This window comes from Phalacrocorax aristotelis, chromosome 10 (assembly GCF_949628215.1).
Source record: "Phalacrocorax aristotelis chromosome 10, bGulAri2.1, whole genome shotgun sequence".
Lineage (NCBI taxonomy): Eukaryota > Metazoa > Chordata > Aves > Suliformes > Phalacrocoracidae > Phalacrocorax > Phalacrocorax aristotelis.
Genome location: NC_134285.1, coordinates 1240177 through 1254486, shown reverse-complemented (window position 1 = coordinate 1254486; position 14310 = coordinate 1240177). Strand labels below are relative to the sequence as shown.

Genomic DNA, 14310 nt, shown 5'->3' with positions numbered 1-14310 from the left:
CTTCCAGCGCCTTCGTAAGAAATCCAGAACTAATTGCCAAGACTGTTTAATCCGGTCCCTCAGGGCTTTGATTAATCGCAGAGCATTTATTTGTCACCTCTCGGAGATGCCGAAGGTGTCACCGCAGGGCTGGGACGGGTCCTGGGGCTGTTGTGTGGGGGTGTGTGAGCAGAGCCGGCCGCGGGCACCGGAGTGGCCCCAGGGACCCTGACCCCTTACGAAGGGACCAGGCTCAGAGGGGATGGCAGCGGTTTGCTTGATGCTGCCTGTCCTGTTTGTATAAGGTAGAAACTGAGTTTGTCCGTCAGTCCTGCATCTCGAGAAACCTCTCCTCTGCCTCGCCTCAGCCAGCACCTGGATGCTCTTCCTCCGACGCCTGCGATCCGCAGGGAACGTCAGCATCCCCGCTCGCCTCGAGCATCGCAGGACGGCTCCGCCGTTGGGGAACTGGGGCCGTCCCGCTCCAACCCAGCGCTGCCGTCCCTGCTGCTTGAGGCCCTGCCGAGCTTCTCTGCCCGCAACATCATGAGGCTCATAATCTGGGCTTTTAAGAAACAGGTTAGAGGGGACGTTAGCATGGAAAGAAGCAAATTCCAACTTGGAAAAATTACCTGTTAGTGTTTCTGCAGCGTGTCACCTGGCTACAATTAAAGATTGGAGAATGGCACGTTTCCCTCCCGGTTCGCTCAGGGCATCTGTTGGGGCCGGCGTGTGGGCAGTTTCACGGCTGGTGCCGTTCCCCCCGGCTCCCTGCAACAGCACCTGGCGCAGGGAAAAGGAGCGGAGAAGAAAGGGGTCTGCGATTCCTGCGCGCTCCGTGCAGGGAAACATATTGGCGGCTTCGCTCTCGTTGCTTTGAACGTCTCTGCTGGCCCTGGCTGCGTCCCGGGAGGCGGCTGGCTTCGGAGGGCGGGCGAGTGCTTCAGCGTGGTGTCTGCACGCTGCGGGGTCTGCGCGGCCGCCCCCGTGCAGGCGCTGGGGTGTGCAAACAGCCTCTCGGCACGGGTTCCCGCAGGCAAGCCGCTCTGCCAGGGGCTTTTGTTGGTCTCTCAATAGTGTGCTTTGTGGTGGGACTCGGGTGCGTACCCGCGCGGCCGCCCCTGCCTGCGCAGCTGGGGGGCAGGTGTGCGGAGTGGGGAGCACGGAGCAGTTCCCGCGGGGTTTCTTTAGGATGCCAGGGGCGAACGAGGCTGCTGGGTGCTCTGCTCGCCGCTCCCGAGCGGCTTTTTTGGCCCAAGTGATTTGGAGAGGAAGCAGGAGCTGAGCTTTTGCTGTGTTCTGGGTGGAGGGACCCCCTCTCTGCCATGTCCAACAAACCCTGCGCCAGCAAGAGCTGCAGAAGCGGGCCCAGCTGCCTTCCCTGTGCTGCTTCCCGGAGCAGCATCCCTGCCTGGGCAGCCCCTCGCCCTTGCAGCCTGAAGCACCCTCTGCCTGGGCAGCCCCCCGTCCCTTGCAGCCTGGATGTGGCTTTAGGTGTTCCTCTGGCGCATGCAGTGGGAAAAATTAAGATCTTTCCCCAATCCGAGCTCTAATGCTGTCATTATCCCCTTCCCTGCCCACACCTATTATATTGCCATGGATGATTGATGTTCCTCATCCTGCCTGGCTTCAATACGTTCATTGTCATGTAGAGGATGTTGTCAATTCATTACTGGTATTTCATATAAAAGCTGCAGACTTTTTTTTGAATGTTTTGTTCATTGTACTCAAATCCTTCCAAAAGTGCATGGCTGGGCTCAAAATATTTAACCCCTTTTAAAAAAAAAAAAAGGTATCTTGAAGATGTCTCTTTTAGAAGTGAACAGCAGAGTAGCCTTCCTACCCCTGCTCTTCAGCACAGCTGCTGTGGACGCTGCAGGCGCTGGATTCACTTGATTTTTGTTGACAAGGTCTTACCCCGCGAAGCCACAAATGCCAGTTGTACCCCCGAGCTGTGGCACCTGGACGCTGCTGCTGCAGCTTGGTGCTGGACGGCGATTCCCCCCCGCCGCGGGGCCGGGATCGTGCGCTCCCTGGGCAGCCCGGGGAGGAGGGGGCGGCTCTGCAGCCTGGGAAGAGTTTGACCCTACATCTCCTGTAGGGCCTCGCTGCCCTCCAGGTGCAAAGGGAATCGTAGAATCATGAAGATTGGAAAAGAGGAGCAGCAAGGCTTCCTTTTGCAGTTCTGCAAGCCTGTGTTTCCCGTTGTATTTTTGTATTCTTTGTATTTTCTTAAGTCCCTAAATTACGCAGAAGCTTTGCTTGCACTGAGTGGAGCGACAGGCTTCTGCTTTACAGCTGTGTGTTGGGGGGATCTGAACCGCGGGTGCCTTTCAGGGGGGTGGAACTGGAGCGTGAGGAGAAGTCAGTTGCTCCAGGGGCACACGATTCCCTGGGCGAGCAGCGGGTGCTGCTGCGACCATCCAGGGACCTTGCTGGGGGTCAGAGCTGCCGGGCGGGGGGGACCGTGGACAGCTGGGGGTGCTTTGGACTCCCGCTTCGCCCACCACGTCCTCTCCTTAGGACCGAGGATGGGTGCTACTGCTGAAGGTCGGGGCAAAAAGTGTTTTGGGATGTTCTGAGTTCACACAGCCCCTGGGCATGAGAAACTGGAGGAGCTCAAAGAGCAGACAAGTCATAACTGGCTTACAAGGAAAGAGCGCTGATAAACGGTCGCCGCGCAGCGAGCGCGGGGTACGTGGGAGCGATGGGGATAGTTCTGCTGCTACCTGGATGTGTCGAGGGCTGTCTGGGGCGTCCTGCCCACGTTGCGGCAGTGTGGCAAGGGACATGGGCAGCAGCGAGCCTCGTCCGCCCGAGGTGGGGCAGGGCTTGGCGGCTGCGTCGAGCCAGGCTGGTCTTGGAAATTAGGTGGGTGCTGCTGTGCTGAGCCATGGGTGGGAGATGATGTGGAAATGTGGATGAGCACTAGAGCGTGGAGACAGCGCAAGCTGAAAGGCTCCGTCATCCATGAACTGCAGGAGGAGAGAGGGGAGGAGGAGATGACGGTGCCTGCAGGAGCCTTCTGAAATACCCGGCGTGAGGAGCAGCCCGGACCCTGCCCACAAAACCCCTCAGCACCTGAATGCACTTTCCTCCCCATCCCGGGGCATCAGTAACACAGGAACGTTCCTGGGGAGTCCTCAGACTTGTAACTCCTGGGGGAATCGGGGGTGGGGTAAAGCCGGGCTCTCGCCCAGCGTTGGAGGTTGCAGCAAGCCCTGCTGCCCACGCTGGAGCCCGGTGTGAGCTGAGCTCTGCTGCCCGATGCTGCTGCTAAGTGCCTCCTTCCCAAGCCACCCGGGCTCTGGCCGTGCAGTCGGGGCTGGGGGGGCGCGGGGGGGCTCGCCGAGCTGCTGCTGGCACGGCTGGCTCCTGCTGGCACAGCTGGCAGAGCTGCGGCTGCCGCTTCGTGCATCGCACGTCGAGCGTGCACGGGGCTAAATTATTCAGTCCGAAAGTGAATCTCTGTTACAGCTTGGTATGGGAGAAATGCTGATGAAGTATTTAAAGTCTAAGCCGGGATGAGGCTCTCTAATGTAAAATTAATGTCTTTGTGTCTCTGAAAATAGCTGCCAGCCCTGGTGTGGGTGTGCAGAGCGGCGGGTGCTGCCACCCGGTCGGCGAGACGGGCCCTAGAGAGGGGGTCTTCCTGCAGGATCTTGGATCTCCTCAGACTCAGCCTGTTCAAAAGCTGACGTTGCCCCTCTTCCCCTGCCAAAGAGCAAGCAAGCAGGAGAGCGAGGGGTCGGTTTTCTTGGAGAACCGGGATCTCTCCCCAGGGGTGACTGGGAGATGTGAGCAAAAAGCCTGGAGCTGGTACCAGGTTGGATGGGCCGGCAGCCTAAATAAATGAGGATGTTTGTCTGCCCTTTCCCTAACGAGGATTTGCACAGAAGAGAGGATTCCTGCTCTTCAGGCACGTAATCCCCATCGCTGAGCTGCTCGCCTGGAGGGCTCAGCCTCCCCTGCGGTGCTGGGGAAGGGCCCTGGGGGGCCGGAGGAGCAGGAGCATCCTCCTTTCCCTGCAAAAGGGGGGAACGGCATCGGCCAAGGGGCTGCTCGGTCGGCCACGGCTCGTGGAGCCCGTGGCAGGCCCTGATTCTGCACGTGCTTGTGTCCACACTCCATCCCTTCCCAGAAGCCAGCCTGGGATGAGTAACGATGGGCAAAAGCCCTGCCTGTGCTGTAGGGTCGTACGTGGTCCCTGCTTCGGGGACTGCTGACGGGATCTGCCAGGGAGCAGAATGGACAGTGCCAATTGTTTATGTAATGGCTGGAAGATTGCATAGCTTTTAAAAAAAAAATATACCCTGCTGCTTTTACTTCAGAAATACCAGGAAATGCAGTTTTATCTTCCTGGCACTGAATGACAGCTTTCTCAGCACTAATTTGCAAGGCTGGGTCTCTTCAAATCTGTAATGAAGGTTTCTTTGTACCCTTAGTGCAGAATTAACTGGTCTGAATAAGAATCGCTTTCTTGGATTGAAAGTCTTTGTAGCTGTTCAGGCAATCAGAGTCTGCTAGAGAAATAGGGCTGGTGAGACCTGGCAGAAGAGAAGCCTGCTGTCTGGCTCGCTCTTTTTCTTTTCCTCCCCTCTTCCTTAAGGAAAACAGCTCTCCTTTTCTGTGAGAAACCCAAACCGCGCAGAAACGCCGTCTTGCACGCCTTACCTCCTGCACCCCTCTTTATCTTTTGCTTCAATCAGGGGTGTCCCCCCCTCGCCCTCCGTTAGCCCTCCCGCTCGTCCCGGCCCCGGGGTGCTGCTGTGCAGGCGGCCGTGCCGGGGCTGCGCGCCCAACGGCGCCCATCGGCAAAGCCCCCGTGCCTCGCAAGGGGTGGAAGCCGCGCGCCGTTCCCTGGGGGTGCTGCCCCGTGGTGGGGGCTGGCGCGGCCGTCCTCGGGTCCGACAGCCCCGTCCCCGGAGCTGTTTCCCCGTGGGTTTCTGCAGAGAACTGCAGCCCGAAAATCCCAGAGCGCCCAAGTCGCATTCACTGTGTCTCTCTGGAGCTGACAACGGGGGAAGGGGCTGAAGCCTGATGGGGAGCTGAAGATATTTGTGTTGTGAGAACTCCAGAAAGCTTTTAACCAAAGCTGGGGATTAAATCCAAATAGCACAAATTTTAGCTCAGCTTCTCTCTGTGTGCTCTAAGTGATTAAAAGCTGTAAAGTGCTGTCAGAAATTCAGGACTTCCCCTCCTGGAAACCTTCTTTCCCCTTATTTTATGATTACCGTGCCTCACTGACTCCGTTTGATATAACGGGGCTTATTTTTTAACGTGGCAATGGAAAATTGTGGGCAACTGCTGGCTGTGGTGCATTTCAGTCGATCATCGGGGCAAAGCCGGGCTAGTGCATCTGACCCTGTGGGTTTGCCCAGCGTAGGCGGATCAACATAAAGCTCCTTTAAAAAAAAATTCTTTTTTTGTTGTTGTTTTGTTTTCTCCAGTTTTGATAATCCAAATTCCAAGCTGTTTCCTGAATCTTTTGTTACTTAGGAAGTGGAAATGTTGTCCAAATGAGAATTTCCACAGGTTGTAAGGGAGCAGCTACACACTGAGATACGCTGGAAATAATCTTTGGGCTTCGAGATATTAGAACCATCTGCTAAAGCACGGCTCTGTCAGCTCTCTGGGGAGGTTTTAACTCCTCCCTGGGTTTGATTTTTAGATGAATCTTGCTTAATCCTTCTTCTGGCTCTGTTAACTCTCCATCTGTCTGCCTTATTTGACGTACCATACCTGAGACTGTTCTTGGTGCCTCCAGCCCTCTCCCGTGCCCAGCGGAGGTGGACAAAGGGCTTCCCTACAGCGGGAATCTTTGTTCTGGGAAGAGATGTACTCCAGGGGAAGCATTAGAGGTGACTTCCCTGAATAATCCATTTCATCAAGGACTTGGGGAAGATCGATTAGCCCCTTCTTCGGAACATCAGGACAAGGAGTTCATGCAATGAAATTAGAGCAACAAATGGAGATCAAACAAAAGGCAGCGCTGCTTTATGCAGCATGGCGTTGCTGGGCAGGGTTCATTCCTGCAGGAAGGCATTCGTCACAGCGTCTGGGTTTCCGAGGGGGGCTGGATACCTTCCTGCCAGCTAACAACGTTTGGTGTGGGAGATGAGGCTAATCAGATCTCATGTGGCAGCTCCAAGCCGATAGCATGCAGGGGTCAGGAAATGATTTACCATCTCGAGCCAGCCGTGCTGTGCTTGCCAGGTACGTTCCAGGTTTGTGCTCTCCTGGCATTTTTCAGCCCTGAGCTGCGGGCCAGTGCCAGGGCCCCGTGCAGAGCTTGTGTCAGGGTTGCCGTGGCCTGGAGGCAGCTTTGGGGCTCTCCTGGCTTTTTTGGGCTGTGTGGGGATGCGGTGCTTCGGGTGGCACAATGCCACTGCTTTCCCTCCAGCATCTGCGGCCCTTCGTGGCCATCCAGCTCCTTGCACCGAGTGGAGTCCTGCGGTGTGGCCAGGGTACGGGGCAAGGCAGTTTTCCCTCTAGACAGTGCTTCTAGCATCCCAAAAATCTGATCCAGAGCAAGGTCAAAGTATGTTGGGAGCAACGGGCCCCCAGAATACCCCAAAAGACCGCTCTGAGCAGGACCGGCCGCTGCGTTGGACAAAACGCGTGTGCTGGCGGCAGCAGCACGGGCAGAGACGCAGCTCAGCGCTTGGGGCTGCTGCTGCTGCGCTGCTGTCCGGGACAGACTCAGCAGCCTCAGACACTTGGAGTTTGCAAATAAAATGGTAGTGCTGAGACTTGTCTGCGCTTTCGTATTCCTGGGAATACCTGTGCTCTCGTTGGGCTGGGTCCCCAGGTAGCCCGATGCTGGTATAAGGAGCTTAAAGCTTTCATAAAGGGCAGAAGCCGCTGGACTGGGAAGGATTTTGTATTCTGAGAGCAAATCTTTCGGCACTCTTGTTTCTTTGGGCAAACTGCCCAACTGTCTGCTCTTGGGAAAGCATCTGAATGGAGATGATGGAGCATGCGAGGTGAGCTATGGTGCATATGGTGGGGAAGCTCTTTTGCATTTGTTTACATTTTGAAAACAAGAACATCCTCTGAAGGAGAGGGAAGGTGTGCATGCAGGCGACGGAGAGCAAACAAGCTCTGTCTTTGCAATAAACAAACCTGGTGAGAGACAAAGGCAGCGATACCTGTGTCGCCCCTCGATGGGGGGAGTCAGCGTGGCCAGGGCTGCTCCCGCTCCTCCCCACGCTGCTGCGAGGAAGCAGAGCAGAGCACCGGGCTATCGGCTGCGGGAGCCCCTCGCACCGGTGGGCTTCAGCGTCGTGGGCTGGGGCTGCTCCCTGCACAGGGTAGGCAGGAACGGGGGGACCGTGCTCCTTCCGCGGCCCCCGAGAGCACGGGGTGGACGGGAGCATCCCCCTGCCCAGGGCTGCCAGCTGCCCAGCCCGTCCTGGCGAGCCCTGAGGGGTGTAAGAGCTGGCCCTGTCATGCTGCAACATCTCTCCCTGCCCCTCCGACAAAGGGTTTTTTTGCCGCTTTTCCTGGGAGCGTTGGAGGGAGAAGGGAACTCTCCGTTCCCGCGGGAGTGGCTACGCCGTAGTGACAAGCTGCGGCGGCTGCAAGGAAACCCATTATTAGTGGCTCTGCCCGGTGCTTTACTAACTCGGACACGCACAGGGACGGGGTCCTCGGCTGACAACTTGGGGTGCCAGAGCCCTCTCTCCGGGAGTGCAGCGATGGGAGCCCTCCCGCACATGGAGGGTGCGGTACCTCAAAACCTGGTTGCTCCCCGATGCTGGAAGCACCTGCTCTTCTCTGATTGCACTTTGGGTAACGTCGAGGTCTGCCCCCTCTTGGTTTTCACTTCCACTGAAGGTTTTGCAGTTGGCTCTGTCCTGTTGACTCGCGGGACAGCTGCTGGGGCGAGACCTTGCCCGATGGCCAGGGCACACGCGGCAGCCGCGGGGCAGGCGGTGCTGGAGGGGACTCGCCTCCAAGATCAGTGCTGAGCTTGCAGCTCTTCTTGGTCACCAGCCGTGGGTCAACGGTGGCAAAAGTCCTCAGCAATTAGGGGACTTCTACCCGCCTTCTCGCAGCAATATTTCCATGCAGTGCAGTCAAGTGCTGGATTTGTCCCTCCTGCCATTTGCCAAGGACTTACCAGGGGCTTCTGTCTGCTGCAATAATTTGCAGCGTTGTTCCAAAACATTGCAAACGTACAACTGCTCCCGACCGCACGCTGTTAAATAAAGCTTTAATTTGCTGGCCTGTCTCCCCGCGTTCGGCAGCCTGGTTTGGCTGGCTGTCAGCAGCCGGGAGCTGATGGATGTTCTGCCTACTGCTGAGCTGCACTAGCAGCCCTCGCTTCCCCGGGAGGTCCCTTCCCGTGCTGGAGGTGCAGCCGGACACGTGCTCTGCAATGCTCATACCCTTGGAACGCATTTTGATGAGGTTTTGCTGGTTTGCAGGTTCTGTGATCAGTTTGGGAAGCTGCTTTATTGTTTTTCGTGAGGATTTTTGAGCAGTGGTTTAGGCTGAGAAGCCTTTAAGTGTGTGTATGTGTGTATATATATATATTTTAAGGAACACTGTTGGCATTTTCTCTCTTTTCATCCTTCAGAATAAGGCTAGTTCCTGGGGTTTGAAAATACCCTGTTGCCCTGCTGCTGATGTGGTTTCTTAGCTCTGAAAACCAACCTTCTAGGAGACCTTCCTTCCCAAAGCTGCGTCGGCATCATGGGGAATGGAGGTGCGTGATCTTGCCCTGACGCTTTGGTACAAATCTCCCCAGATCTGAGAAACTGCACTGGGGCTGCTATTAAAAATGTATATTCCAGCCAGTCTCATAAACCTGTGGAGAGTCACCAAGCTCCAGGGCTCTACCTTTGGTCTCTTGCTGGGTTTTGCATCCTTTGCTTTGTACCCCCAAGACAGAGATGTCTCCCCAGCTGCTTGCAGTGGAGATAGCTCTAAAGAAGAGTTTAGGGCCAGTAAATATGCTTGCATTATGCAATAACAAATTGTAAAGGTTAATGTTTTGTTTTTGTTGTATATAAATGACTCGGGATGTTTGTAGCTCACCAGTGGGACTCGATAACTTTATTATCCCTATAACAAGATTTACAAATTAACCATCTAATTAGCAGCCTGAGAAAACTGCTGCTTGCCCTGTAGTTTCTAAACTGACACAGACACAGGCTTAAAACGCTGAAGTGACGAAAGGGCAGCGCTCGTCCCGGCAGACCTGCCGCAGCCGCCTCCTTGCCTGCCCTGGTACCGCGCTCGTGCAGAGCCAGCGCCCGGCTCTCCGGATGGAAGGCGAGCCATCTCCTCCCAGCATAACGCACCGGATTAGTCACGGGAGGAAAGATCTAGCAAATCTTTTTGCATCGCTTGGGTAGGATGCACGTTTAGGAGTTAAGGCAGGATTACTGGCCTAAGCTTCTATACCCGATTAATTCTATTGGCCCTTTTTTTGCATGGATTGACTATTCGCCTAAGCACACACAAAATGTTTCCACGGATCTTTCCAAGGCTTGCAGAGCTTCCTTCGAAGCCTTGGATGCAAAGCCTGCAGCGCTGCGGTCGGCAGAGAGCCTCTTGTTTGCTTCGGATGCCCAGGGAAGTGTTAGCGCTTCACCATCTTCCAACAGATTGTCCTTCCAGTCTGTGATCGATCCAACGCTGGTCGCTGGAGAACCGGCCCTTCTTGCTAAAGATTCAGTTGCCACAAAGATGGCTTGCAGTGACTCGGGAATCATTTGCTTAACTGAACTGTAATATGAATGTTTTGAACACACGGCGATTATTTTGCCAACTGAAAAGGAAATACTGCATTTCTAGTGGGTTCTTCAGGTCCCTGCTCAAAGGGCAGGAGGCGTCACCTCTGTGTATATATTTAATGCCATCTTTAATAACTAAACTCTTCAGTGAAACCTTAAAGGAATATGGAGGAGAGGCTGCAATAAAAATCTGGGATGGTTTTGAGCATCTCAGGCATTGGCTTTCTAGTGGCTCTTGCCGCTAGAAATGGGCATTTAACCTCTTCTTCTTATGCAACTGAAAATGTAAAATGAATGTTTTTGGAGAGGCAAGAGCGAGCAGCTCGCCCAGGGCTGGTGTGTTTCTCCTTATCGCCTAAGTTCCGCCTGTCAAACCACATGTGCAACGAGCGGAGTCTAGAAAGCCACTGCAGATTCTTTCCGTGCACAGCACAACTGAAGGCGGGGGGCTTCTTTTCAATTTTATTCTTCAGATCAAATGCATTTGAAACGCACAGCTCTGCCGATGTGCTGCATCTCCTGTCTGTGCCACGCAGACTCCGGGGAGCAACGCATCCCCGCTAATGCGCTGGCGGAGCAGGGCCCCGGTCCCGCCTGCCTGGTGCAGAGGGGATCTGGGAGCGTTGCTTTTGCAAGCAAAGCACCGCATCGTTCTGCGAGAGAAAAGAGAGAAAGGTCAGATTTCTGACTTCCCATGAAGTGAAGCCAAACCGACAGCCTGCCCTTGCCACGTTCAGGGGAGGTACATGTGGAAAGCAGAGCAGCGAGCGCGCGGAGGGATAGCTAAGGCGGCGAAGCCGCTGTTACGAGGGGCAGAAATGAACCTTTTTTAATCCCCATCATAGCCTGAGCGCTGCGCGGAGCTGGTAGCAGCGTCTGGGGAGGCCGTTTTCCTCTGCCTGCTCCTGAACTGCAAGAAATCTGCCGTTGCACCCAGCGCCGCTTCGGCGAGGTGTGCCCAGGCGGCCGAGCAGGGCTTTCTGCGGAGCTGCCGCGGGGATCCGCTGGGCAAACGGCGCAGGAGCCGATAGCAGGCGGACGGAGCGGGGCGAGGAAGGCTGCGGTAGAGCCAGGCAGGTTGCGGTGGTGCAAGAGGCAGGTTGGTCGCCTGTCGCGCCTTTCGGAAGGGATCAGTGACGGCTTCGTTCTCCGGAGCCCCGGGCAGCGGAGCCCGGCCCGCGGGCGCTGGCCTCCCTCGGTGCATCCAGCCGGAGCAAGGCTCCGGCACGGGCAGAGCCGGCGGGGTGCTTGGTGCCGGGCGAGGGGTTGACAATTCTGGGTGTTTTCCTTCCCCAGCTTCTGTCACCCCAAAGGCAGGAAGGTTATTTTCCCTGAGCAGGAACAAATATTGCTGTCCCGAAAGCGCAAAAGCTTCCTAGGAGCTGGGGGTGCACCAAAGAACCTGCTTTTCTTTCTTTACCTCCTCTTCAGAGTCAGGGTTGCAGCGAACACCCTTTTTATATGGCACGGAGGAATGGCATTAGGAAGTTCAGCCTAGCAACAATCGTATTTCTTCTGTTGAGCTGAAATTATTCTGGCTCCGCTGGGAACCCCTCACCGCAGTCTAGACGTTGGCATCGGCGTGCAACCTCCCGACAGCGCCTGTGCTCCGGCGTGTCACGGAGCCTTATTGGGTTTATACACACACTTCAGGGCACATCTTTGCTAATGGAGTTCTGATTTCTTCCTTCCTGTTTCCCAGATGCGTCTGTCTCTGTATACAAATGACAGAAACGGTGAACAATGTTTTCGAGAAAATGTTTATTTGTTAGACTCAGAAAAGCAAGGGAGAGGTCCTGTGAGCAGAGAGTTCATAGCAGCTGTTGTGCCTCTCAAACCTTCTGGGTTTGGTTTTTTTTTTTTGTAATAAAAAATATGAAAAGGAAAACGAGTTTAAAGCTGGGTGTGGCAGGGCACAATAAGGGATTGTGAGTTTAATGGCAAACGGCACTTGCCTTTTCCTTGTTCCTTAGGAAAAGCCTGATACTGATGCAACTGAAGCCTGTTTCACTTTTGCACTGCGCAATTTGTTTTATGTGCTCAGTTTCTCTGAACCCTGGTAGACTGCTTCTCATCTTGCAGGCGCTCTTTCATTCAGCGTCACTACACACAGCTCCTGGGAGAAGGATGCTGCAGATAAGAGACCCCTGAGACAGAGCTGAGCTTGGTGCCCCGGTTTCCCCCAGGCAAAGGCAGCTTTGCTTCGCTCACAAAATCAGCACTTGTTCCCTTCGCTCCGTTGCTGCACGGGCTGCCTTCACGTGTGGTGCTGCTGCCCCGGAGCTGAGGTCCCATCCCTTGCGACGGGGCGCAGGCGCGGTGCAGGGCACGGGTGGTCCTGGGGGGCTGGCACCCACGAGGAGGTGATGTGGGGCGCGAGGTGGTGCCTCCGTTGCCCGGACCTGGGGCACCCTGGCTTCTCAAGGCAGTAGTGCCACCTCCAGCTGCAGGGTGAGGCGGGCTGAGACCCTCAGAGGAGGGCCTGGGCCATCGGTTGAAGTTATCTGCAGCGCTGAGCGGCCTTTTTAAGGTCTGTCCCTGAAAGTAAGGTGCTTATTTGGTGTTTAGGGAAAAAGTTAGCCTTTAAGTACAGCACTTTGACTGCACAGACTGCAAAAATACGGCCGGCGGGTTCAGATTAGCACATGCTATTAGGGTTTGGTGGTTTAAGGGATGTGGATTTACCTCTGGATACTCGTGCTTGAAAGTCTGGGTAGCGGTATGTTGGGATTAATTTTCCTGTGCTATTCCCAGAAGGGTGACTTTGTCATCGACATGCGTGCGTGAGGAAAGGAAGACGTACGTGTCTTCTGGTCTGGCAAATGGAGGCTCTGGAGTTGCTGAAGAAAAGCAGGTCTGTGGGAGGAAAATTGCCCACCTGTTCCCATCGGTACAATCTTCCATTTTTGGACACATGCACTTTTCAGCTCAGATACCCGCAAATGCCAGATTCTCCCTCTTTTTTACACCCGGCGGTGACCTCAGAGCGTGTGCAGTGAGTGACATCGAGCTCGAAGCCAACATAAGGGTGCCCAGCCCTCCCTTGACGTTTGTTCAGCATTTTGCTTCTCCTTTGTTTTACTGAAATGCCTGGTCCAGTTGACAATATGCAGTAAGGTTTAAGAATCTGCCACAGGTTTACTTAAAGAAACCTGCTTAGAGTCCTGGATGTCTCTTCTCGTAAATCAGATATAATAGGTTTTTATTTTTCAAGCTCTGGCTTCACGTGGTGCAAACGCCTTATCGTTCCCCTGACGCTGTCGCTGTCTCCTTCTCTTTGCAGTTTGCTGCTTCGTCGTGCACAAGCGGTGCCATGAGTTCGTCACCTTCTCCTGCCCCGGTGCTGATAAAGGCCCTGCCTCGGATGTAAGTACCGGTTCCAGCGCCTCGAGTGAAGGCACAGCGCGGGGTTTGGTGGATCACTGTTTCACAGCAGTTTGGGGAAGGTGTTCCTCCAGCTTTCTTGGCTGATGACACCTCTGTGCAGTTACTTCATGGGCATCTCTGATTGTCGTTCATAGTTATGTGGGCTCTCATATATTTTTTTAGACACTTAAAACACTTTCAAATCATGCAATAAGTTGCTGTCAGCAGAGCAGGGAGAACGTATGGGAATGCAGAGACGTTTCAGCTTGGGGCTAAGCCTGCAGCCTTGCCCTGTCTCCCTTCCGTCCCTTGAGTCGCAGCCTCAGTTTCCCCATCGGTAACGTGACGTTTCCAGGCTCTGCCACCTGAGCCGAGGTTTTAGGTGTGGGTTAATGAACACGTATGAAGCACTAAGTGCTAAAAAGCTGCTTTAAGACTTTGGCCAGCGTGCTCTGAGCTGAAGACGACTCTCTCTTCTGTCAGGGCTTGGTTCAACGTCTTGATCAACACCTTTTGTCACAAGTGAAGTACCTGAAGGAATTAGCTGTCCTTTAACAGATGCCCACCGTGTTGCCGGAATAGAGCCAGCCCTGGGGGAACGTGCCTGTTCTTGTTCCTCCTCAGCTCATTAATTTTTTCGAAGGCATTGCTGCCCTGCATCATTATTTCAGTGTCGGTCCTGTGTTGGCCCGTGGCTGTTCGGCGTCTCCTGGGGTCGGGGCTCTCGGCCGCTCGCCTGCAGCATCCCTGCTCCTCGCCCCGGGGGCTTCTTGCTAAAAGCAGGCACAGGCTTTTCAGTTCTGTTTCGTATCACCTTCCAGGGTTAATTAAATCAATATATGCATTCGGTCTTCTCCAGGGGAAAAAAATCACCCGTGGGCACATTTCACGCTTGCTCGTGATTTGCCCCTCCATGCGGCTGCGTTTGCTCCGACTCCCTCCGAAAACACAGACCTGACCGGGCAGCATCGACAAGGACAACAAAATTACTGGGAAATACCAGCTGAGGTGTGGCTTTTGGAAAACGATATTGCTGGTCTTTAAAAACCAGAAAACCACCTAAAATGACCGCTGACTAAGTCCCCATCCTTATTTTCACAAGGGCTTCATTTCCTGGTGAATTCCCCGGGCTTTCGGGGGCGAGTGGGAGAGCTGGAGCCCCGGAGCGGAGCTGGCTTAGGCTCCTCGGCGCGGTTCTGCCAGCGCCTTTCAGGTCTGT

The 14310-nt window shown here is 54.8% G+C and overlaps 1 protein-coding gene across 3 annotated transcripts in view; it reads left to right on the top strand.

Moving 5' to 3' along the window:
• The window catches only part of PRKCB (protein kinase C beta), a 132571-nt gene that overhangs the window by 40337 nt on the left and 77924 nt on the right, over positions 1 to 14310 (top strand). For 2 of the 3 annotated variants that reach the window (XM_075104588.1, XM_075104587.1), the window contains exon 3: positions 13009 to 13091. In XM_075104588.1, the coding sequence (XP_074960689.1) occupies positions 13009 to 13091 (83 nt within the window). Of the gene's footprint in view, positions 1 to 6140; positions 6196 to 13008; positions 13092 to 14310 lie in introns of those variants that run through there. The other variant, XM_075104589.1, reaches the window with a different exon arrangement.